Source organism: Odocoileus virginianus, chromosome 31 (genome assembly GCF_023699985.2).
Source record: "Odocoileus virginianus isolate 20LAN1187 ecotype Illinois chromosome 31, Ovbor_1.2, whole genome shotgun sequence".
Taxonomy (NCBI): domain Eukaryota; kingdom Metazoa; phylum Chordata; class Mammalia; order Artiodactyla; family Cervidae; genus Odocoileus; species Odocoileus virginianus.
In genome coordinates, this window is record NC_069704.1 from 17,967,326 (window position 1) to 17,992,484 (window position 25,159).

Sequence of the window (25,159 nt, forward strand, 5' to 3'; positions counted from 1 at the left end):
TGAGTTCACTCAACATCATGCAGGTGCTTATTCAAAAGTCATCTTCTCAGTAAGGCTTTCCCTGCCCAATCCATATAAACTTTCAACGCTTCTTCCCTATTTTACATTTTTATTCTTAGAACTTAGCATTATCTAACATACCTTTTATCAATTTAACTTTTAATATTATCTGTTGCCCCAACTCCACATATGAAAATAAGATGAAGGAAGAGATTTATCTATTTGATTCACTGCTATATTCCCAGTTCTTTGAAGAGTACTTGGCACATGAGGAACGCAATAGTAAATAATGTTAAGTGACAAAAACGGTTACATTGAATAGCATGAACCCAATTATGAAAAAAAAAAGTGGCACACACATATTTCATCATAAATATGTATCATACACAAACAGAAGTAATGTTGAACAGTACACATACATACCTATATCCACACCCACAAAGAAAAAACACTGGAAGTAAACACTAATTTTAGCCCTGACTTTTGACATGAACTTGTTTAACTTCTTCACAGGCAACCTAGCTATCTTCAACATGTACAGGACAGCCATAAGGCTGCAAAACTTAGTGCAGACGCCCAATCAATGCTATAGCACATTATATAACTTCAGATCAAGGACTCAAGAGTCCTCTGGCATCAACCGTCAGAGCATCTGTGTGTTTCCCCACTAATCCCCACAGAATGTTAACAGAGTATATATCTCAGTAGAAAAATAGGAATATTTGGCTGATTTTTCTTTCTTCCTTTTAGTTCTTTCCATAATTTCCTAAAACATCACTTATGTTAAAAAAAATTAACTGATAACTTATCAATTCACAACTTATTCAATACCAAACTTATTTTCTTTAAGTTGTAAGTATTTCTTTAAATATTAGCTTTTTTAATCTTCTACCATGCAGATGCAGATCTTTGACCAAAAAAAATTTTAGTAACAGCTTAATCCAACCAAAGTCTTACTTTTCAGCAGTGTTTTTAAGATTGGCTAATTCCTCTTCTAGAGCCTGTAGCTCATTCTCCTTGGTTCTGAGTTCATCTTGAACAGCTTTGAGTTCTTGAAACTTCATTAAAATGGAAGTTGCCTGGGATCGAGCACCTGACAGAGGCAAATTGAAAGAGGCCTTGGACACGAAGTTGCCATATATTTAGTAAACAATCAAGTTTCCTAAGAGATTTACACTTGAAATAATTCAACAGCCAATCTTTAGTGGTTTATGAAGCCACAGAATCCATTTTATGATTTGAATCGCAGGGCATACATATGTGATAACAAATACTGTATATGTGGTGGGTTATTTACTCAAAACAATCATCGCCTCTACTCACTGGGTGGATCCCTCTCAGGACCATTTTCTGCTCTACCAAGATCAGGCTCAGCCATGTGCTCTGCTCTAGCCGATGAAGGGGGAAATCTGCCTCTTCTGAAAGTAAGCTTTCAGAGGCAGCACATAATTTGTTTTCCCTTTCCCATGAGTAAAGTATGTTAAAAAAAAAAAGATTTTTCAGTCAGCCTAAGTCCCATAATGAGAATAACATGGAGCAGAGACAAGTAACATGATGTAGCATAATTATAGAATAAATCTGTAAGCCACTGAGATTTGGGAGCTGTTTATTACCATATCGTAACATGGTCTAAACTTGACATAGCATAGTAAATTGGTTTCACCTTACATGCATTATAACTGTCTGGTAGTAACAGGCTGAGGTGTTAAGCTGTCAAGAAAACTCTAGGTTTGATGGAAGAAAGTGAAGGTCCATCAACAATGCTATCATGAACACTTTGCTTATATGAAATGGGGTTACATATCTGCCATCACTTAAGGAGGAATTTCAAGAACATATAATTCAGTGAAATCTAAAATGTTCCTTCTAATCTAGGTATTTTAAAATGTTTGGCCTCGAACTGTAGATACTAGTCATTGTGTACACTGGGGAACTTGATCATGAAACTCATTATAGTGGCTACTGTTTCCTTGGACTAGAAAGAAATTAAGATACTTCATAACTCAAGAGGCATCCAAGTCTCTTGGTTTGGTTAAAAGCACAAACTGTAAAATCAGACTGCCTGAATTTAAACTCTGACCCCTGGCTCTACCACTTATCAGCAAATTCTTAACCGCTCTACTTTAGTTTCGGCAAACATATAATGGAAAAGACAGTAACGTCTACCTCAAGGTTGCCATAAAGATTAAACGAACTAATTAAAGTCCTTAGGATAGGGCCTTATAGAATGATAGAAATGTTCCATATATGCACTATCCAATTACCCACTCACCACTGTGGTTACTGAACCCTTGAAATATGCCTAGTGCAATTAAGTACACTATTTTATTCACCTTCAATTACCTTCTTTAAATGGAAAGTCACGTGTGGCTAGGAGCTGCTGTACTGGACAGCCCAGGCTCACAGCACTGCCTAGTACACAGCAAGTACTAGTCAGTGTTTGTTATTTATTACGTGGTCACTTGACATGGATATGCAAACGGTGTCACAAATATTAGGACAGGAAATACACGTTCACTGCCGAAGAATTCCCTTCTTCAGGCACCAGCTCAAGGGCAGATTTAAAGTTTTGCTTTACTTTTGACAGGAGCAGTAGCATATACACACATTAGAAGTTAACATGTTTCCTAAAGGAAAACTGGGTGGCCAAGCTATAACTGCACTGAATAAAAATACTTTTTGTTTCCCAGTGACTAGAATATCTTAATAAGGCAAAAATGAGAAAACAAGAATAGACTTAAGATGAGCGAGAAAAGCTATGGTACTGATTACTACACTGAGTTCCATCTGGATGATGACAGTGTATAATTTCTCAATTAACAATAAGTAACTGTCACAAATGAAAACTCAATCCTTTGATTAGGAATAAAACACTGAATTAAATTATTCCAACCCCAATATTTCCTATTTAAAAAAGAAAAGACCCCATCCTATTTAGAACAAAGGATTATGAGTACAAAATGATATAAATCCTACCTCCACTCAACGTCCCGTGAGGATCAAACACATCACCTCCTAGAGTTACAGTTCTAGTCATTATCCTTTTATCAAAAGCTACTTTTTTTGCATTATCCATATTGTCACAAACAAATGTCATTCCAAAGACAAATTCCATTGCTTTCTGAAGTTCTGGTTTGTATTCAACCAGGGAAAGAGCCACATGAACATTATTAGGGCCAACCTGTGGGAAAACATATGTCACAATACATATTACTCCTTTCCTTTCAAATACTATTTTATAAAGTACTAATAATGCCCACAACTGTTAGTATAAAATACTAACTTAATATACACACCCAGCACCCCTTTTGAATTTTCTAAAATGCTATAGAAAACTCACTTTTAGAAAAAAACAATTCAAGTTTAAACATAGAAAAATCTAAGTAAAACATTTAGTGAAAATACCAGTCATGAGTTTCAATCAAGTAGAAGCCACTATCAAGTTTCTAAATTCAAAGTGGATTATCTGTGAACACACTTTCTTAAAGTACAATTTCTAGATCAACACAGTTACACAATTACATGTTTTACTTCAACTATCAACTTGGTTGTCCCAAAGTGAATACTTTCCCATTCAAATAAAACATGCTAGAGCAACTACCTTCCAGTTACAGAAATGAAAACAGTAATTGAGAACAAAAAAGTAATTGAAAAAAATCTCTCAATCTTTTATTTTGATCCAACTGTCTTTTCTCACCCTTTGTTTATAATGTCTACCTCAGCCTACATTTTTAAAACAACCTAATATACTTTAGGAGGGTAGCAGTAGCAGAAATCATAATGAAGGCAGCTCTCTGCAACATGTTCAGCAACGTCCTCTAACATAGCAGTTGCCATTCGGTGTGTATGGCTAATGGATCTGGGTAAAAGTACTTTTGTTGTTACTTAAAACCCCAACTTACTTCTAACACTGGAACTTGACCCAAGACAAAAATAACTTCCTTCTAGACTCTAAGGTGATTTTTCAAACTAAAAGAAGTACTAACCAAAATAACCACCTATTTACTCTATACTCATCTTTCTTCTCCTGATAAACAATTTTCATTGAAGGCTTCTCAATTTCAGAAATTTACTGAATATCCATTTATCATCTTAATTATACATGCACTTTCAGGTTTCACAGAATTGTTTTTTCAACTCATGAACTTAGAATACCTGCTCAAATACTGATATCACTACTGAAAGTTAAAACTGGTTTCATGTTCTTATCAATATTATGCAACCACAGTAGCCTTTTAAATATATTTCCTTGCACTCATCTATTCACTAGAAACCTGATCTAGCTCAGCAGCTGATTGCATATCCTGGCTACTTGCTTTGTATGTTCACAGGTTGGTGGGCAATCTAGAAAAACTCTAGTAGAGAAGCATCTCTGCAAGAGTGACAGATTATGTTCCATAATGGTTATCACTATATATGGTTTAAGTGTGCCTGGCATGAAAAAAACCTGCAGAATTCCTATATTCCTCTGTAAGCGCTATAATTCTAATTAATCAGAAATCAAAAGTTTAATTTTTCATGTGAAAGTGAGTCGCTCAGTCATGTCCAACTCTTTGCAACTCCATGGACTATACAGTCCATGGAATTCTCCAGCCCAGAAAACTGGAGTAGGTGTTCCCTTCTCCAGGGGATCTTCCCAACCCAGGGATGGAACCCAGCATTGCAGGTGATTCTTTACCAGCTGAGCCACAAGGGAAGCCCTGGTGATGAAAGAGAAAAACCTACAACCAAGAGCTTACTCTACACAGAAGGATCTCATTCAGATTCAACAGAGAAATCAAAAGCTTTACAGACAAGCAAATGCTAAGAGAATTCAGTTGATACAAATGAACTTATTTATAAAACAGATTTCAAAAATCACACTTATGGCTACCAAAGGGGAAATGTAGGGGAAGTAATAAATTAGGAGACTGGGGTTAACATTTACACACTAATATAAATAAAACAGATAACTACCAAGGACCTACTGTATAGCACGGGGAACTCTACTCCCCAGGTGGCGTTAGTGGTAAAGAATCAACCTGCCAATGCAGAAGGTATGAGAGATGAAGGTTCCATCCCTGGGTCAGGAAGATCCTGGAGGAGGCCATGGCAACCCACTCCAGTATTCTTGCCTGGAGAATCCCAGGGACAGAGAAGCCTAGCAGGCTACAGTCCACAGGGTCACAAAGAGTCAGACATGGCTAAAGTGACTTCACAACACACAAATAGAAGACAGATAACTAACAAGAACCTACTGTCTAGCACAAGGAACTCTACTCAATATTCTGTAGTAACCGACATGGGAAAAAAAATCTGAAAACTAATGGATATACACATGTATGTGTAATTGAATCATTTAGCAGTATACCTAAAACACATTTAAACCAACTATATTTCAATAAAAATCTTTTAAAGAAGACATTCTAATCTTACAACTTTAAAATATCAAAGGGAATTTCAGTCCTCCAACATTTCTATTCTCTTTCCATCTAATTTCACAAAAGCTGATTTTATTCTCTTTGGTATCTTAACTTTTTAAAGCACAGTAACACAATAAAATTTTGTGGTTTGATATATGATTGAAATCCCAATTTACTTCAGAGGACAAAGTTAATGTTCTATAATTAAAAAAAAAAAACAGTTAAGATGCAGACAAAGCATATAAAAAAAGACTTACAAGATTCTGAGCAATCCTCAGAGTTTCTGGAGCAATACATCTGGATGAAATTTTATTGAGTGGAATTATAGTATATCGACGCTTCAACTCCCCCTTTTCTAGTAGCTTTTTTCCAGTAACCTAAAACATTGTGGATTAGAAATGAAAAAAATATTAATAACAAAAAACATTTAAATGGAAACAGTACAAGTTTAGGAATTTACAAATATGCTCAGTGCCTACTATCCTGAACAATCAAAATTCTAAGACGGACATATGCATTCTGGACTCTGCAGTTAGCATACAACTCCCTCTGGAATAATGTTAATAAAATATAATATAATCAATAGCATAATAAAAAAGTTATTAACTCTATCATTTTACCCTGTAAAGATAAACATTTAGCCTTAAGTGAAAGTTGCTCAGTCAGGTCCAACTCTTTGCGACTCCATGGACTGTATAGTTCATGGAATTCTCCAGGCCAGAACACTGGAGTGGGTAGCCGTTCCCTTCTCCAGGGGATCTTCCCACCCCAGGGATCAAACCCAGGTCTCCCACACTGCAGGCGGATTCTTTACCAGCTGAGCCATCCATCAGGGAAGCCCAGCATTTGCCTTAGAAGAAGTTTAAAACGTCAAGGAAGTACCCAATTCTTCTAAGAGCACATGACTTTTCAAGCTAGCAGCTATTATAGTTTTAAGAGCAATTATGTTTCCTTTAATTAAAATCAGTTTACCTCTGTGTCTACTACAACATTGTACAGTCGGTCCCCAGCCACTAATTCTAAAGCAGTGGTTGCAGAAGTATCTTTGACACTGATCAGTGAAGCTACAAGTCCTTTCACACAATTTCTATTCCAGTTCTTCTCTGGATCCCTAAAATGGAAAAGTGGACAAAAATTAATCTTAGACAAGAAAATAGAAAAGGTTGTATTTTACTAGTCAAGAGCTCTTTCTGATGATACATTAAAGTGAAAGCACAATAATCAGTAGTTTCAACAAAATTAAAAATTTTCAAATGTCTCATGACTGTCCAGCTATAGACACACCTTTTATTGTGTTTCACAAATATTGATGTTTTCCGTTGTCATTTTGATTTTTACAAATTGAAGTTCTGTGGCAAACTTGCCTTGTCAGCTGATAGCCTTTTTAGTAATAAAGCTTTTATAAATTAATGTACCCTGGTTTTTAAAAATATGTATAAAATATGTTATTGTACCCTTAATAGACTATTGTTTTAAAATCAAAAGATCTTTCAGTATACATAATGTTTTCAAGGTAACAAAAGTAACTTTGATGTTCTAATCTTTGTAATACATATATTAAGTATTCCAAGAAAAAAGCCAGATAGCATTAATAAAACAAGTTGTAAAATGTTAACATAGCTACTTAACATTAATGATAAAATAAAGAAACTTTTGGACTAATTCCCCTCATTTTGGTCTTGAGATTAGTGGCATTAGTAGCCTTAAATTTCACAAGAATTTCCCGTCTACAAATCTGAAACATTCAATAAAGATTTAAGGAAAAAAAGAAAAACCAATTAAGGAAAAGCAGTTTATAGTAACTTTTATACAAAAATATATCCTAGTTACTACCATGTTCAAATTCAAGATTTAACTCTTACCTATAGGCAAACCGCAGATTGGGAAATCTGGCCAAGAGAGCTTCATCCGTTTCTTTCAATCTACTGATATCACGAGATAGCTGCCTGTGCCTTTCCAGAAGGCTTTCCTCCTTGTTTTCTGAACAGTAAGCCATAAGTAAATTGAAACCAAGCTTTAGAAACTCAAATATTCTACTGTTTTAAGGAAAATATTAGTAATCTCTATTTCCAAAGCATTTCTAAAAGCAAAATGCAAATCTGATAAATATTAAAGAAAAGCATACTTAACATTTGAATTTCTGTTGTGTCAAGCAGACATATTTTCAACACATAAAATCATTTTCATGCCAAGAAACATATGAATTGGACACCTAACTAATGTAGAAATATATAAATAACGTTTCTGAGTTTTCAAGTAGCACTTCAGAGTGATTAATACTCAGTACTGAGGAAGGAGTAGGAAATGCTCAATACAGAGGTTTCAAAAATTCAAAGGATTGTTTTATACTTCAATATTTTTCTGATTATAATTTCTATACTAATTCCCATTAACATTAATGAGATAAAAAAATTTCCTACTTACTATTTAAGTTTCTATTAATAATCACTACTTCCTAATGATTTAACATCATGTCTTTAAAGGCATACCTTCATAATTTAGCCTTTTCATTTCAGTTTCAAGTTTCTCTTTAAGTTTTTTCACAGCTTCTAATGCTTCTTGATCTTTCCTATAGCCACTATCCATCTTCTTAATTTCTGTTTGTTTAGTCTTTAATTCTTGCTGGGCATGTTTCAACTTCATCTGAGCCTGTAACAGAAAAACATATAATGGCCTATGAGGCAGATAGTGCTAGAGATAAAATGGCCACAGATTTAGATTGTTTTAAGAGACATCAGCCTTGAAAATTTAACTGACTACTTGGATCAGTATATCAACAGGTCAATCATTTCCCAATGTATTCTTCTCAAAATACTACTCAGAACATAAATGAATATCTGCTCAAATCATTAAATATCTTATAATTTAAGTCTATATTTTTAATATTTATAAAACTAACATCAATGAGCTCAAGGATTAATATCAAAGAATTGTCATTAGCTGATCAAATTGAAAATAGAAAGCTAGAAATCACTTCCTTCTTTTTCACTTAGGTGTGCTTATTTGCACTTATATATATTTATGCTGTCCAACTGTGCATCTAACTGTACTGATGAGGAATAAAAGTATATAGGAAAGGGATGCTAAGTTGACAGAAAAATTTATATGCTGTAAGTTTGACACTGAAATGCTGTAGTTTATATAAGTGAGCACTATTCCTTAAAACCATGAACCAGTATTCTAAAATCTAAATGAGTGTATCCTTCCTTTAAAATGGAATAATGTTGGATTGTTCCCAATGTAAAATAGGTTAACAAAAAAGCTGAAAGGACTTTAAAGTTTTTCTGTTGATTTACAAATTTTTTGCAACCATCACCTTTGAATGAAAAAGTTGCAAATATATGATTGAAACCTTGAACAGGATTAATACATTTTTAATGTACATATATTTTTATAAATGATGAGTCCTGCATATACTTTTAAAGATGAGTTTTCATTAAAAAATAGAAGAATGCATGTGTGTATACATTTTTTTCCTTCTGCCATCAAAACTCCTGTGTTCACAGGACTTCCAAGCTGCACAACTAACTAAACAAATCTGAAAACCATTTTAATAGATGGAAAAGCTGTTGAAGATTATGAAATCAGAGTAGGGAAACCAAAGACTGAAATGGGGATAAAAGGGAGGTAGAGATATCAACACTTCCAACGAGAACATTACAAAATTTCAGACACAAAAATTAAAAAAAACTAAGTGTGGAGGCATATAAATGAAGATGATGCTTTTGTTTTCTTTTTTTTTTCAACTGCCCTGTGCATATTTTATTTTATTTTTCCATTTATTTTTATTAGTTGGAGGCTAATTACTTTACAATATTGTAGTGGTTTTTGTTTTCCTATTAAAGCTTAAAACTTCAACTTTATAATGTCAATAAAATACCAAAAAGATGAAAACAAATACACTCTTAAGTATTCCATACAATGCTGAAAACAGAACACAGCATTTATTGCACTTAAAATTTCAATTAATCTATAAAGGTATTTTATGCCTTATGGCATCTTATACTGACATTGTCAATAGGTAGCAATCAATATAGTTGAATTTCATTGTTTTAGGTGCTATAAGGAGCAGCAGAATGTAATAAACAAGTTCCATGATAGTTATCTGAATATTTTCAACATTTTGTTTAACAACTGCCAAAGCATAGTGTGAAGGAGCTTCACAAAAAAATAAAAATAATAATAAATAAAAACTGCAATCACATAGTTCTTACTGTCTATACTTACCTGTTTGGCTTCTGTCTGAGTTTTACTTATGTCATTTTTACAGGCCATCATCTGACCAGCAAGAGTTGCTTCTGCTCCGTCTTCACTGCTGGACAGACCAGCGGAAACGGCATTAAAGTGCTGCTGTGCAGTGGCCAAAGCTTCAGCGTCTCTATTACTTGCTTCTTGAAGGGCACTTAGTCCATCTGTTATTTTTTTAACCTCTTTTTCCTTTGCTGCTAAAGTTTTAGAATCCTTTAAAAGAGTTTGAAATTGGAAAGCATTATATTTTAGAAAACCACTGAAACACATATACATTTAATGTCATCAAATTTCATACAAATTTGAACATGGCAATTTAACCATAATTTTAAATATTTTATTCCCATGTTGAAATTTCTCAGTTTTTAGGATAAATGTACCTCTTATTCTAATAGAAATACCTTCATTCCATGTTGTAGTCAAATCTGAGAGAGAATGAGTTAAAATATTATTGCAAATTTAAACAAACCACTTGAAACAACTAAAAATCAGGTTCTAAAACTATAATATTGAAATAATATCCACTCTACCCCAAGCATAAAAGATATTTCAGGATTAAGAGCATGTATATGAAAATGCTTTAATGAACTATTAAAGGCCATAAAGTATTAAGTTATTATGGGAACAGCTTCCCTGGTGGTTCATAGAGTAAGTAAAGAATCTGCCTGCAATGCAGGAGACCCCAGTTCAATCCCTGGGTCAGGAAGATCCTCTGGAGAAGGGAATGGTCACCCACTCCAGTCTTCTTGCCTGTAGAATTCCACGGACAGAAGAGCCTAGCAGGCTACAGTCAATCGGATCACAAAGAGCTGGAACAACTGAAAGACTAACATTCTCACTTAAATTCTAATAACCAGATATCTAATGCTGTAAAGATACCAGCACTAAAGGAAAAAAAGAAATCTAGTTGTATTTACATCAAAGTGATCAGAAATCTGGCTCACTTAATTCATGATTCACTGGGTATTTATTAGATATTTACCATGTACCAGGCATTATTAAAGACATTAAAGACACAGGGTCCTCAGTGAGCCTACATTTCTAAGGTAGAAGACATAGTAAACAAATAAAACAAAAAATGATGGAACTACTGTTTTAAGAATGATGAAGAAAGGTCTTTTTGTGATGACATTTTGAGCAGAAATCTAAATGAAACAAAAGGTGTGACCATGCTAATACTAGGGAGATGGTACACTTGCCAAGCTCTGAGGAATATGCTTGGGTATTGGAAGAACTGTGGCTGGAGCACAGTAAGCAAGTAAAAAAAAGGCAGCTAATGAGGATACTACTGAGTACTACTGAGTTCCTGGGAGGTGATGGTATGAACCACGTGAGGAGTGAAAGAGGTGTGAAAGGTGGCTGTATTCTGGATATACATATATATCTGGATATTCTGGATATATTTTTAAAATCAACAAAATCTGTCAATGAATTAGACACCACAGGGTTGGGAGAAAGCGGAAAATTCAGGAGGACTCCAGGTTCTGCAGTGAACAGCATCATTACTTGCATGAGGAAAATTCAGTAGCTCAGGCAGGTTTGGGTAGGTGAGGAAACTTTAAGAGTTCTATTTTGGATATGCTAAGTTTTAGATTTTTTAAAATCATCCATATAAAAATGTCAATTAAATAGCTGGACAAATGAATCCTTCAAAGAAGGAGTCAAGGTTAAGTACAGGTTTGAAAGGCATCAACATGTAGATGGTATTGAGGGGTTCAGAGCTGGATGGGATCACTGAAGAAATGAGTATATATAAAGAAGTCTGACCACCAGCCCTGGTGCATGCTAAAATACGTATTTTGATTTGCATTTCTAACTTGGATTCAAAGTTCGTATTTTCAACTATCAAATCAATATCTCTACTTAGATGTCTAACTAGCTCTCAAGCCTATTATTCTCCATTCAACAAATGGTAACCATATTTCAAACTGTCAACAACTGAACTCTGGAGTTATCCTTCAGTCCTCTTTCATATTCAAACACCAATCTGCTGGGCACTATTTATAATAGCAAAGACATGGGGAAAACTTAAGTGTCGATTGACAGATGAACTGATAAAGAAGATGTTACACACACACTGAATATTACTCAGACATTAAAAAGAATGAAAAGTTGCCACTGGACCAATGGATACCAAGGAATGGACCTACAGGTTATCATACTGAGTGAAGTCAGTCACAAAGAGAAAGACAAACATCATGGCATCACTTGTATGTGGGATCTAAAATATGATACAAATGAACTTATCTACAAAATAGAAAGACAGACACAGAGAACAGACCTGTTGCCGAGGGGAAGAGTGGGAAGGGGTGGGAAGGACTGGGAGTCTGGGATTAGCAGGTACACACTGTTACGTATGGGATAGATAAACAAAAAGGTCTTACTGTGTAACGAAGGGAACTACATTCAATATCCTGTGATAAACCATAATGGAAAAGAAAATAAAAAAAACAAAATACATGTATAACTGAGTCACTTTGCTGCACAGCAGAAAACAACATTCTAAACCAACGAACTATACTTCAATGAGAAAAAAAATCTGCTGGGTATATCTGTTGGACCTACCCTTAAAGTACACATAAAATCCCACAACTTCTCTAATATTCCACCTTCTATCTATCCAAGGACTATCACCTGCACTACCACTACCCGGTTTCTCTACTTCTGCCCTTTATTTTTAATTTATCCTCAAAACAGCAAGAACAGTACTACTAAAATATTAAAATGTCACACTTGTGCTCAACCAACTCCAGCAGCTTCCATGCCACTCAGAATAAAGAGCAGTCCTTCACATATTTTGCAAAACCACATGTGATCCTACACCCCATGTCTACTACTCAGTGGTAACCAGCCTTACTTCTCTCTGCTTTTCCAATACCCGAGGCACTTGGGGCAACTGCTGTTCTTTTGTCTGGAACATCTTCCCCCACAGCCTCCCAATCCATCTATGTCATTCTCTGACCACCATCAGGTCTCTAATGAAATAGAGGCCTCCCAATGAGACCTTTAATGTCTACCCAATTTAAAATTCCAAATTGTACCTCTCTGCCCAATACTAAGCCTATCCACTGCTTTTTTTCTCCTCATCAGTCACCACTGTATAACATACTACATATTTCACTTATTTTCTTTATCATCGTTTTCCTCATTGGAATGAAGACCCACGAGGCATTTTGTTCATTATTGTCATTTTGTTAGTTGCTACATCCTAGCCTAAACAATTACCCTGGGTCTACAGCAGGCATTCAATAAATATTAACAGAATGGAGAAATGTGTATTACTAGAATTAAATTACACTTTTTATTTGCTTACCTCTGCCATATTTTTCTCCAGTTCTTTGCGTTTGTTCTCTTCACTTGCCAGATTCTTCTTCTTGAAATCAAAGGCACTTTGAGATTTAGTATTAACTCGCTGAGCTTCTGTAAGAGCATCTTCTAAGGATCGAAGTATACCTCCAACTTCCTATAATCAAATGCACCAATTCAATCATGTACTTAAAAATTTGTTAGTGTATAATTTATATACATTTATTTTTAATAAACTATGGACTCTACCCATGGACATCACCAGACAATCAATACTGAAGCAGATTGATTATATTCTTTGCAGCCAAAGATCTATACAGTCAGCAAAAACAAGATCAGGAGCTGACTGTGGCTCAGATCATGAACTCCTGATTGTCAGATTCAGACTTAAATTGAAGAAAGTAGGGAAAACCACTAGACCATTCAGGTATGACCTAAATCAAGTCCCTTATGATTATACAGTGGAAGTGAGAAAGAATCAAAGGATTAGATCTGATGGACAAGAGTGCCTGAAGAACTATGGATGGAGGTTCATGACACTGTACAGGAGGCAGGGATCGATACCATCACTAAGAAATGCAAAAAGGCACAAAAGTTGTCTGAGGAGGCATTACAAATAGCTGTGAAAAGAAAGAGAAGCGAAAGGCAAAGGAGAAATGAAAGATATACTCATTTGAATGCAGAGTTCCAAATAGCAAGGAGAAATAAGAAAGCCTTCCTCAGTGATCAATGCAAAGAAATAGAGGAAAACAAAAGAATGGGAAAGACTAGAGATCTCTTCAAGAAAATTAGAGATACCAAGGAAATTTTCATGCAAAGATGGGCACAATAAAGCACACAAATGGTATGGACCTAACAGAAGATGTTAAGAGGTGGAAAGAATACACAGAACAACTATACAAAAAAGATCTTTAAGACCCAGATAATCATGATGGTGTGATCATTCACCTAGAGCCAGACATCCTAGAATCCAAAGTCAAGTGGGCCTTAGTAAGCATCAATACAAGCAAAGCTAGTGGAGGTGATGGAATTCCAGTTGAGCTATTTCAAATCCTAAAAGATGATGCTGTGAAAGTGCTGCACTGAATATGCCAACAAGTTTGGAAAGCTCAGCAGTGGCCACAGGACTGGAAAGGTCAATTTTCATTCCAATCCCAAAGAAAGGCAATGCCAAAGAATGCTCAAACTACGGCACAACTGTACTCATCTCACACGCTAGTAAAGGAATACTCAAAATTCTCCAAGCCAGGCTTCAACAGTACATGAACTGTGAACTTCCCGATGTTCAAGATGGATTTAGAAAAGGCAGAGGAACCAAAGATCAAATTGCCAACATCCACTGGATCATCAAAAAAGCAAGAGTTCCAGAAAAATATCTATTTCTGCTTTATTGACTATGCCAAAGTCTTTGACTGCGGATCACAATGAACTGTGGAAAATTCTGAGAGTTGGGAATACCAGACGACCTGACCTGCCTCTTGAGAACTCTCTATGCAGGTCAAGAAGCAACAGTTAGAACAGGTCATGGAACAATAGACTGGTTCCAAATAGGAAAAGGAGTACATCAAGGCTGTATATTGTCATCCTGCTTATTTAACTTATATGCAGAGTACATCATGAGAAATGCTGGGCTGGAGGAAGCACAAGCTGGAATCAAAATTGCTGGGAGAAATATCAATAACATCAGATATGCAGGTGACACAATCCTTATGGCAGAAAGTGAAGAAGAACTAAAGAGCCTCTTGATGAAAGTGAAAGAGGAGAGTGAAAAAGTTGGCTTAAAACTCAACATTCAAAAACTAAGATCATGGCAATTGGTCCCATCACTTCACAGCAAACAGACGGGGAAACAAGTGGCTGACTTTATTCTTTTGGGCTCCAAAATCACTGCAGATGGTGACTGCAGCCATGAAATTAAAAGATGCTTGCTCCTTGGAAGGAAAGTTATGACCAAACTAGACAGCATATTAAAAAGCAGAGACATTACTTTGCCAATAAAGGTCAGTCTAGTCAAAGCAATGGTTTTTCCAGGAGTCATGTATGGATATGCGAGTTGGACTATAAATAAAGCTGAGCACCAAAGAATTGATGCTTTTGAACTGTGGTGTTGGAGAACTCTTAAGAGTCCCTTGGACTGCAAGGAGATCCAACTAGTCCATCCTAAAGGAATTCAGTCCTGAATATTCACTGGAAGGACTGATGCTGAAACTCCAATACTTTGGCCACCTGATGCGAAGAACTGACTCATTTGAAAAGACCCTGACGCTAAGAAAGACTGAAGGCAAGAGGAGAAGGGGACGACAGAGTATGAGATGGTTGGATGGCATCACCAACTTGATAGACATGAATCTGAGTAAACTCCAGGTGTTGGTGATGGACAGTGAGGCCTGGTATGCTGCAGTCCATGGTTTCGCAGAGAGTCAGACACAGCTGAGCAACTGAGCTGAAACTATATTATTATCATACTTTACGATAAATTTTTTTCAACAGAGAACATAATGCCCAGTAAATCCAAAATAGTTACATTATTTAATATTTTTCAGTGTATTATTATTCTTACACATGTCTGACCTTATCTTTTCTTTTTTCCAACTCTTCTATTTCATGACTAAGTGCTTTTATTTTTTTATCATTCTCAGACACTTCTTCTTGAAGCTTCATAATTTTATCCTGCATTTCTTTTAATGCCTCAGCTGAGCGTTCTTTAGTATCTTCAGCCAGCAAAAACTGATAAGCTATATATAAACGACTCAGATGTTCTATTTCTCTCAATAGCTTTTGGTACTCCAAGTAGGAAGATCTTTCCTAAAAGAGAAATCACCAATTAAGTGTAACTCTACATTAATATTTTTAAACAAATTTGGAAAGAATTTAAATACAACAACACATAAAGTTTCCCATTACAAAATAAATATAACGGATTTTGTCTAAAACTTGAGTAATTATGGACTATTAATTTTAGGAAACTTCAAACAACATTAGAACTATGGCTTTTTTGATAGCATAATGTCATCTTTAGTGAATTCTTTGTGGCTATTTCTTCTCAAATATAACCACACAGTTGGGATTATATAACCACAGTTGGGATTAACAAAGAAATATGGACATAAGATTCATAGACTGGTGGGAATTAAGTCTATAAAACTATGAATGATACACTATTAAATGTATTTTGTAGTACTATTACCAAGATGCCCACCCTACATTCATTCATGTAACTATATGTATAAATATTTGCTCACATATTACTAAACTTGATTCCCATTGGGACCTACTAGAACAAAGTTAACAATGAAAATTCCTAATCTGCAGATGAAGAAACAAATTCAAGGTGATTAAATGAGCTCTTCATGTTATTAGATATAGAATTTGGCAAAATCAAATATGACACCTAAGTTTAAACTCATGATCTCGTGTTTTTGTCCTGAATCATACATATAAAAGGCAGAACCTTCAAGTTCACAATTTTTCAGTTTTTCCAACTACATTGATGCTACTGTATGGATCAGAAGAGAGCTTGAGAACTATCAAATTTTAATGAACATTTAAGAAATTTCTAAATACATGATTTAAAATACTTTCACTGAAACAGTGATATGATGTCAGAAGTGCAAAGATTATAGAGAAAACAGCCATCTGTTTCAATACCTATTGTCTACTAACTGCCTTGACAGCAGTAATTGCAGTGATAGCCCCTCTTACCCTAGAAGTTACTCACTCTACCAAGAGCTTCTAAGAGTGCCATATCTTTAAGAAGTATTTATTCCACTCAATTCTAACTATCCAGGAAAATTTAGATTTACACTTGTCTTCAACAAAGAATGAAAATCTGGCATGCTGTTTTCTGAGATTATGACAGTCAATCTCTAAAACCATTATGACTTAACAGGTATGAAGCGCACTGTCCTCTATAAGTAGAAGGTTGAGCGTAGACTGTCAACTCTAACTCCTTATCTCATCTCCAAGAAACATTTCTGAGGAGTGGTACATGTGTCACCCCCATGTGTATCATCATGGATGCATCACCAATTTTGAGAGACATTCTAGCTGGCTGTCCTCACATATATAGTACACACCTCTTTTAATTTTTGAATGGTTGGAGTAATTTCTTCTTCAAGTATCTGGAAAATAAAGGAAAAACTATTTTTGAGTATGTGAAGTATCATTAAAGAAATTTAAAAGGGAGAAGACTAAGGAAAACTGAACAAAGGCTGGGGAGAGGACAGGTGTGGTAAAATTTCCCTCTTTACAGCAGAGAAACTCTAAAACAAAGTATTGCTTCCCTAAAAATATTTTATATAAATTTAATTACCGTCTTAATTTCTCTCAGCTTAGCCTCCTTTTTTTCTATAGTCCTCTGAGCATTTTGTTTTTTGTATTCATACATCCTGGTTCCAGCTGCTTCTTCTATCATGGACAAAATCTGGAAAGATGATTGCATTAATGTTTTAATAATCAAAGCCAGTGAGTCTCATTGGAATTTACATTAGGATATTACTTAAGGCCTTAACTTCATGAAGCATCTTAACAAAATAGTAAAGGACCATAATAGTTAAGTACATGGGAAAAATGTACATATTATCTATAACCCTAAGATTCAACAAACATTTCTGGCCTTCACTCCAATTCTAAAATCAAACTTTATGCTACACTGAGGTTCCAGAGTACCTATCATTGAAAACTGAAGCCAGTAATTCTTTCTTTCTCTTTTCCTTCAAATATAAGAAGAAAGTAAAAGCTAACCAATATTTCATTTTATAAATTTCTGCTTAAAACTGTTCCAAGTGAGACTTCAGCTGTTTTGTTCCTCCAAGGACGAAGCACGGCCTAACATTTACATTCCAACTGTGGCATATAGTTTTAGAACTTGGGCAAGTAATTTCATTTTCCCTGTTCCTCTCTTTCTTCATCTGCTGAGGACTAAAAGTATCTCGGTGTCATTGAGAAGTAAAGTAATTCATGTGAGAGGTACACTGAAAAAGGCAAATACTAATTATAATTTCATAAGGACAATTTTTTAGCACTCCTTTATCAGAAGCTTCTAATTACTATCAATCCCTATCTCAAGAGGGTTATTTCTCTGAAAACCAGTTTGATTTCTATATATTGGGCAGATTTTGAATGAGAAGTTTTCCCTTAAGATGTTACCTGAAGAAAGTAAGTGTGACCTACGGTTAAACCAGACCAGTATCTTCAGTCAGCCATCTTTTAGTTCTTCTGCATAGATAAACATACCAAGAGAGCCTTTGCTCTTATACAAAACATTTATCCCTTCATACCAGCTCTTCTCAAGGGGGCTCCAAAACAAAATTAAGTCTTAATGTCTTAAGCAATCCATTGGATCTAGTGAATTAATTTCACTCAAATCTCTTCCTATAGGGTTTAACGATGACATGGAACACCAGCTGAGAAAAGCTACTTTAGAACCAAAATTTCTTTTAATACTGTAAGGGCACATAAACCTCCTAGAAAAAAAGTAACTGGTAAGCTCCCAAAGCCTGTGTTAGTGATGATTTTTTTTTTTTTTTTTTTGGATTTGATACCAAAAGCAAAGGCACTAAAACCAAAAATAAACAAGCAAGACTCCATCAAACTAAAAAGCTTATGCACAGGAAAGGAAACCATCCAAAAATACAAATCAGGCAAATACAAATAAAAACCACAATGAGACATCACCAGTTAGAATGGCTTTTATTAAAAAGACAAAAAATAACAAAGACTGGTGAGGATGTGGAGAAAAGGGAAAACATGTGTACTGTTTGTGGGACTATAAACTGGTTTATCCATTATGGAAAACAGCATGGAGGTTCCTCAAAAAATTAAAAATAACTACTAAACGATCCAATAATTCCACTTCAGGTCATTTATCTGAAGGAACAAAAGACACTAATTTGAAAAGATATCTGCACTTCCATGTACACTGTAACATCATTTGTAACAGTAAAGACATGGAAACAATCCAAGTGTCCACTGATGGATGAATGGATAAAGAATATAATATACATATAAATTAAACAGAATGTTATTTACACATACAAAAAGGAAATCCTGCCACTTGCAACAGCATGGATAGAACACAAGGGAAATAAGTCTGACAGAAAGATAATACAGTATAATTTCACTTACATGTAGGCTCTTTCCCAAAAAAAACCCCAAAACTGAACTCACAGATACAAAAAGCAGATTGTTGGCTGACAGAGGTGGGGGATAGGTGGTGAGCAAAAGTTAAAGCGCCAGTTATAAAATAAAAGGTCCTGGGGATGTAATGTATGGCATGGTGACTATAGTTGATGATACTTAACTGCGTATTTGAAAACTGCAGAGAGTATAATTTAAAACTTCTCATCTTCAAAAAAATTCTGAAAGATGTGATATACAGTGATCAATGCTGACTAAACTGTGGTGATCATTTTGTGATATACACATATACTGAATATTGTATATGTATCAAACCTTTTTGGTGTACACCTGAAACTACTTTATCAATTATATCTCAATTAAAAAAATAACTTTAAAAAAACTGTTTAACAAGGTCCTAGGACTTTCCTTTTACTTCTTTTAAAGATTCTGATTTAATCCTCAGAACAGATCTTGAGGTAAAGGTTACAGACTCCAGTTTATGGATGAGGAAACTAAGGCTCTGAAAGTTTACATTATATCACTTAAAAAAAAACTAGGGCATGGTGTCAAATATTAAAAAACAAAATTATTTTCTCCACTAATCACTCTTAAATAAACGTTACCAAGAATTTTAATAATGGAAAAATTATGTTTAAAAATTTATTACCTAAAAGATTAAGACAATATCTACAATGACCATCTTTACTGTGCTTAAAGAGTGCTCTTACCTCTGGAGGTTTCATATTCATCACTTTTGTAATTCTGCCCTGAAAATAAAATGACAAACTTACTGCAATAACGGTAAATTCAGAAAGAATAACCTAAATGCATTCTTGTTTATCTGTACTAAAGCTGTTATATCCTAATATACCAATCTTTGGGCAGTTATTTCTCCCACCTACATGAAAAGGTGTTTCTTTTTTAAGATTTGAGAACAAGGGTAGCTTATAATTCTAGAATTTTGCTACTTACTTTCTTACCAGTGATATGAATTACATAAATAATACAAAGTTAACTCAAGACTGTATTTCTGAGACAGGTAATGATGTAGAAGTCTGCAACTCTAAAATGGGTAAGCATGTAAATAAATGTTGGCATAATTATTGAACATCTCTTGATTTTTTAGAATAGCCCTTCAAGATAAGTCAAAGAAACTTAACTCCAGATAGTCTTTAAAATTCAAATGTATGCAATATACTAGAACACGTGAGTACAAACAACTAACCCACATTTATTAACAGATGTCCAAACATCAGCCTAAAAACAAATTAAAAAATGAAATATCGAAACAGAAGTATTTCTCCTGTAAGTTAAAAAAAGATGCCAAAACTATTATGAAAGAGATATAAAGTCCACAAACAAAATACCTGCATGATGAGAAAGTGAGGGTTGTTAACATTAAGACCAACAGAACAGAAGAGATCGTATACTCTGGTATTGTTTGCATTTACTCCATTGATTAAATATTTATTTCTGCCACCAATAACTACCTGCAAAGGAAAGAATTTTAAAAGACATAAATGAACACATGTATCTTGAGCTAAGATGATAAATTCCCAAATACATCTTTTATTTGTTTTTTTCCAACTAATGATAAATAAAATGAATCTAGGGTAAATAGTGAAGAAAGTATAATGTGGTCAAAAACAATGTGAGACCAGCTCCTAATCTAGGACCTCCTAGCCTCCCACGCGCAACTAGGTCTTTAAGGTGCTCTCGACCTTCCTGTTTCCGAGGGTGTACAGAATGGAGCTTCTATCCCTGACCACCCTCTTCTACTACTTTCCATACTCAAAGGCTGACCCATCTTCCTCCACTTTTTGATTTCCAAAGGAGTCAAATACTAAAAATGAAAGACACAGTTTTAGTAACAATCCTTGCTAAGACTCTAAAACTAGTAAAAGACAAGACCTGTGAATATTTGAAAGAAAAAGAATAATCATGGAACTGCAGCACGGGTTTAACAAGAACAACTTACACTGGACAGCAGCTTGTTCAGTCTACCACAGCATGTACATGTCATTTTGGAGGTATGACTGCCTCACCCATCTGCTGAAGTCCTTAGAGACAAGACTTGTTTCTCATTCTTTCTATCTGTATTTCCCAGTGCATTTGAGAATGCCCAGCACACATCAAGCACTTAATAAATAGTAAATAAATGACTTCACTTATTTTCCTGACAGTATTAGGGTGGTAGATCATTTATTAATATTTGAACAACAATCCTAATATATCCTAAAGAAGTTCAAGGAAGTCTTTATAACAAAATTCTGGAGAAGACAGAGTCATATGGACCACAAGAGGACAGGAATTTGGATTAGATTAGCAGCAGGTTTTCTTAAAATCCTGAAAGGTAATTATTTGATAGATGCTTAATGACAGAGAACAGGATTTTGTCCCAATCTAGTCAATCCTTTTTTCTTTTTCCCAACCAGAGTTTTCATTAAAATAGAGACGGAAATCTATAAGCTACATAATGCTAAGATGAAGAGTAAATGAGAATTAACAATTTTTAAAGATAAAACTCGGACAAACTGAAAACACGGTCTGATTATAATAATCTTAAAAAAGATTTTAAGGGGCAAACGTTTAGGTCCTCCATTGGTTTCAAGGACCTACTTAGATGCAGAAATGGTAGTATATGGCTAAGTAATAACATGAACAAGTTAGACTGATTTTAAGTAAATCAGATATGAATTCATAATAAATCATGAACTCTTTAACATCATATTGAGAAAAATAAAACTAGAGTACTTAAAATGAAAGAAGTGACAATTCTGCTTAATACTGTCCCAGCCAGACCAATTCTGGTCCATGCAATTTGAAGTGCCAAGCATTAAAATATGTGTATGTGTGTGCGTGCGTGTGTGCGCACATAAATACAACTGGAGCAAATTTGCATTCCATGTGATGAGACAAGTGGAAGACCTAGGAACAACTAAATATCAATTGAAAGACCTAGAGAATTTAGCTGAGAAAACAGACTTACAGAAGAACACTGATACATTGAAATAAAGAATAAATTACATGTTCTCTTGGTGCTCTCAAGATAACTAGGATTTATGCGTAAAACTTGAAAACAACACTATGGTATGGCTCAACTTGCAAGAATAACTTGCTAATTTCCAAAAACAGAATGGGTTACCTCAGAAAACAGTGAGATCCCAAGAGCTACAGGTGTGCCAGCATAGAGAGACTCAAGTGCATGGTTTATGGTTTAAATGAGCATGGCTGAGTGCTTGCACAGATGGATTTCACATCCCTTTCAATCCACTTGGTAAATGGTGGAATTTGCTTAAGCAAAACAAGATATTCTTAAGGAATCTTAAGTATTTGATCCATCAGATTGCTCATAAACTTTCCAGTAATTGTATTGCCAAAATGCACCTGAGACATGTAAGTTTTTAGGTAACCAAATATTTAGTAGTCACTCACCTGCCTTGTTACTGTAATTTCATCATGAACCTCAAATCCTAAAGGACTCTGCTTTTTGTCAGAATTATCAAAGGTGATTGACACCAAGGCTTTTGTAATACCAGCTTGCCCATTTTTGTAAACTAAATCTTGTAAGTTAGAAGCCCGAACCTAAAATAAAGGAAAAGTTTATCAGTTACAATACTCAGTACTGCACAAAATAGCACTAAAAATAGCTTTCTTGCTGTTGGAAAACCACCCATGTAGTATCCATTAAGAAGTCAAGAACAGGAAGTGGTATTCATAGGCAAGGAAAGCAAAGAAAATGGGCATCGACCTGAAATGGGTCTCTCTCTCCATAGGACTTTTTAAATCCTGAACTAAACTGTTTTCCACTCATTTCTTAACAAGAGCTCTTTTGAAAAATTTAAGGAAAGACAGTGTCTAAAAATTTCACTATTCATTCAATCCCAATAGTAGATCCCGAAAAGGCATTATAATGAGGGTGGGGGCAGGTGGAAAGGATACAAACCGGAATGAGAATGTGTGAGTTTCAGTGTTGCTTCAAACATCTTAAGAAGATTAACCTTAAGCAACTCCTCTAAGTTTCTACCTTCTCACCTAAAATATGGAGTAGTAATACCTACCTTTAAAGGACTGCAGTGAGGTAGAAGATAATTCACATAAAAATGCAAATGAAGAGAATATTCGTAATACTGGCTCTCTCCAAGTGTAAAGATTCCCTTGAGGTTCCTCAAACTTAAATTCACCTAAGTCAGAAAGTTTACACTTTACCTGAGACAGGTTGGAGATGCCCAGCAAAAAGCAGATGGAGTCCAATATGTTGGATTTTCCACTACCATTTAAACCAGTGATAGCATTGAACAGAGGGTCAAAACCATTGACTTCAGTCCTCTGAGCATAGGATTTGAATCCCTCAAGGATGATTGACTTAATGTGCATTTTAACTACTGACTTGGACAGGTAAATCTCTGCTAGGAATCAAGCCACAAAGCAGTTCTGTACAAAACAGAAAAACAACGCATAAGTGCAATGTAAAACTGGAATCATAATAAACAGACTAAACCATAAGAATGACAGCGCAATAGAAATAAAACAGCCACTTGCAAAGTCATTTCCTCTGATGTAAAGGTATCTTTCTTTAACTTAAAAATATATAAGAATTAGCCTCTATTTAGAAGTTAACTGGGCTTCCCCGGTGGCTCAGCGACAAAGGAATCCTCTTGCAACGCTGGAGCCACGGGAGATGTGGGTTCCATCCCTGGGCTGGGAAGATCCCCTGGAGGAGGGCAGGGCAACCCACTCCAGGATTCTTTCCTGGAGAATCCTCATGGACAGAGGAGCCTGGTAATCTACAATCCATAGGGTCGCAAAGAGTCAAACACGACTGAAGTGACTTAGCACGCACACACGCAGAAATTAATTGAACCTGGAAGCCAACCAGCTACTTCTCCAGGCTCATGATCTTCCACCGTTATCATACTCCAGCTAACACAGATTACTGATCATTTACCATCGCATCCCCTTCGCCCAGAATGCACTTCTCCCGGACACTGACACGGCTCACTCTCCTTTATATCCCTCAAGTCTTTACTCAAACGTCACCTAACTAGGTTCCTTTCCGACTCTCGTGTATAAAAAAGTACCCTCTACCCATCCCCTCCCTCTGCTTTCTTTTTCCTTCACGGACTTACAGCTGACACTAATCAGTACTTATTTATTGCTCTACCCAACCTATCATAATGTAATCTTCGGTAGCATCTTCTACATTCACCGTTGTATGCCAGAATACTGCCTAACACGAAGGCGCGGGATGGGCGGGTGGTCTGTAAATATTTCTTAAATATCAGTAGACATACCCCAGATAAATACCCGAAGGCTTTTGCTTTTACTCAGGCTCTTCCCTCGCCCCACCAGGCCTTTCTGTCAACCCTTGCTCGCCCTACTCCAAGGTTGGACAGGAACTAGTCATTCTGCCAGGAATCCCTTTAGGACTAAATTTACTCTGAAATTCCTTGCTACTCTGCTCCCCAGCCCCCGACGCCCATCTCCCGCCAGGAATGCCAGGCTAGGCCCAACCGGCCGCGCGCACGCACCTGCCTCGCCGCTGCGTCAGGTCGCCTGGGCTTGAGGCGCCGCCGAAGCTCTTCCTAATCTCTAGGGCGAAGAGTGCGCCAGTCTTGCCCGGCTTCGGGCGCTAAGAGGCGAACGCCACCAAAGCTGCTCCTACATTTACCCCGCGCGCGGAACCGGGGCGGAACTATTTTTGCCTTTGAATTTCGGCGCGAGCGCAGGACCCCACCTCCACTACCTATTCCATTGGCTGATGCCTCAGAGATGCCTGACTTAAAGGTTCCATTTTTCTCTTCCATCAAGCAGTTAAAGGGACAAAGAGATAGAAAAGAAGGTCGAGAAGGTAGCGGCTCAGGAAAAGCGGCGGGTCGGACCTGAGGACTAAAGAAGCTGGGGGCAAATGTTGAGCCCGGTATCCGGCACACCTCGGGCAGCCCCGCACCTCAGCCTGGGGGCCTCGCGCTCGCAGGCCCCGCCCTGCCGCAGGCCGGGTCTGGCCACCGTCGCGCCCGGGAAGCCCCGCCTCCCCTCAGGCCCGGCGGGACTCAGTGGAGCAGGCCCCCGTGGTCTCCGAG

General features: G+C 36.1%; 1 protein-coding gene across 1 annotated transcript in view; it reads right to left on the reverse strand.

The window, feature by feature from the left end:
• The window catches only part of SMC2 (structural maintenance of chromosomes 2), a 49,245-nt gene extending 24,328 nt beyond the window's left edge, over window positions 1-24,917 (reverse strand). The window contains exons 1-16 of the mRNA XM_020909006.2: window positions 24,608-24,917; window positions 23,286-23,510; window positions 22,512-22,661; window positions 20,444-20,566; window positions 19,805-19,843; window positions 17,269-17,379; window positions 17,033-17,077; window positions 15,528-15,761; window positions 12,964-13,113; window positions 9,630-9,863; window positions 7,892-8,051; window positions 7,265-7,382; window positions 6,375-6,513; window positions 5,660-5,779; window positions 2,977-3,181; window positions 958-1,093 (exon numbers count right to left, since the gene is read on the reverse strand). Of these exons, the coding sequence (XP_020764665.1) occupies window positions 958-1,093; window positions 2,977-3,181; window positions 5,660-5,779; window positions 6,375-6,513; window positions 7,265-7,382; window positions 7,892-8,051; window positions 9,630-9,863; window positions 12,964-13,113; window positions 15,528-15,761; window positions 17,033-17,077; window positions 17,269-17,379; window positions 19,805-19,843; window positions 20,444-20,566; window positions 22,512-22,661; window positions 23,286-23,453 (2,132 nt within the window). The 5' untranslated portion in view covers window positions 23,454-23,510; window positions 24,608-24,917. The remainder of the gene's footprint in view (window positions 1-957; window positions 1,094-2,976; window positions 3,182-5,659; window positions 5,780-6,374; window positions 6,514-7,264; window positions 7,383-7,891; window positions 8,052-9,629; window positions 9,864-12,963; window positions 13,114-15,527; window positions 15,762-17,032; window positions 17,078-17,268; window positions 17,380-19,804; window positions 19,844-20,443; window positions 20,567-22,511; window positions 22,662-23,285; window positions 23,511-24,607) is intronic.
• Window positions 24,918-25,159: the final 242 nt, after the last annotated feature.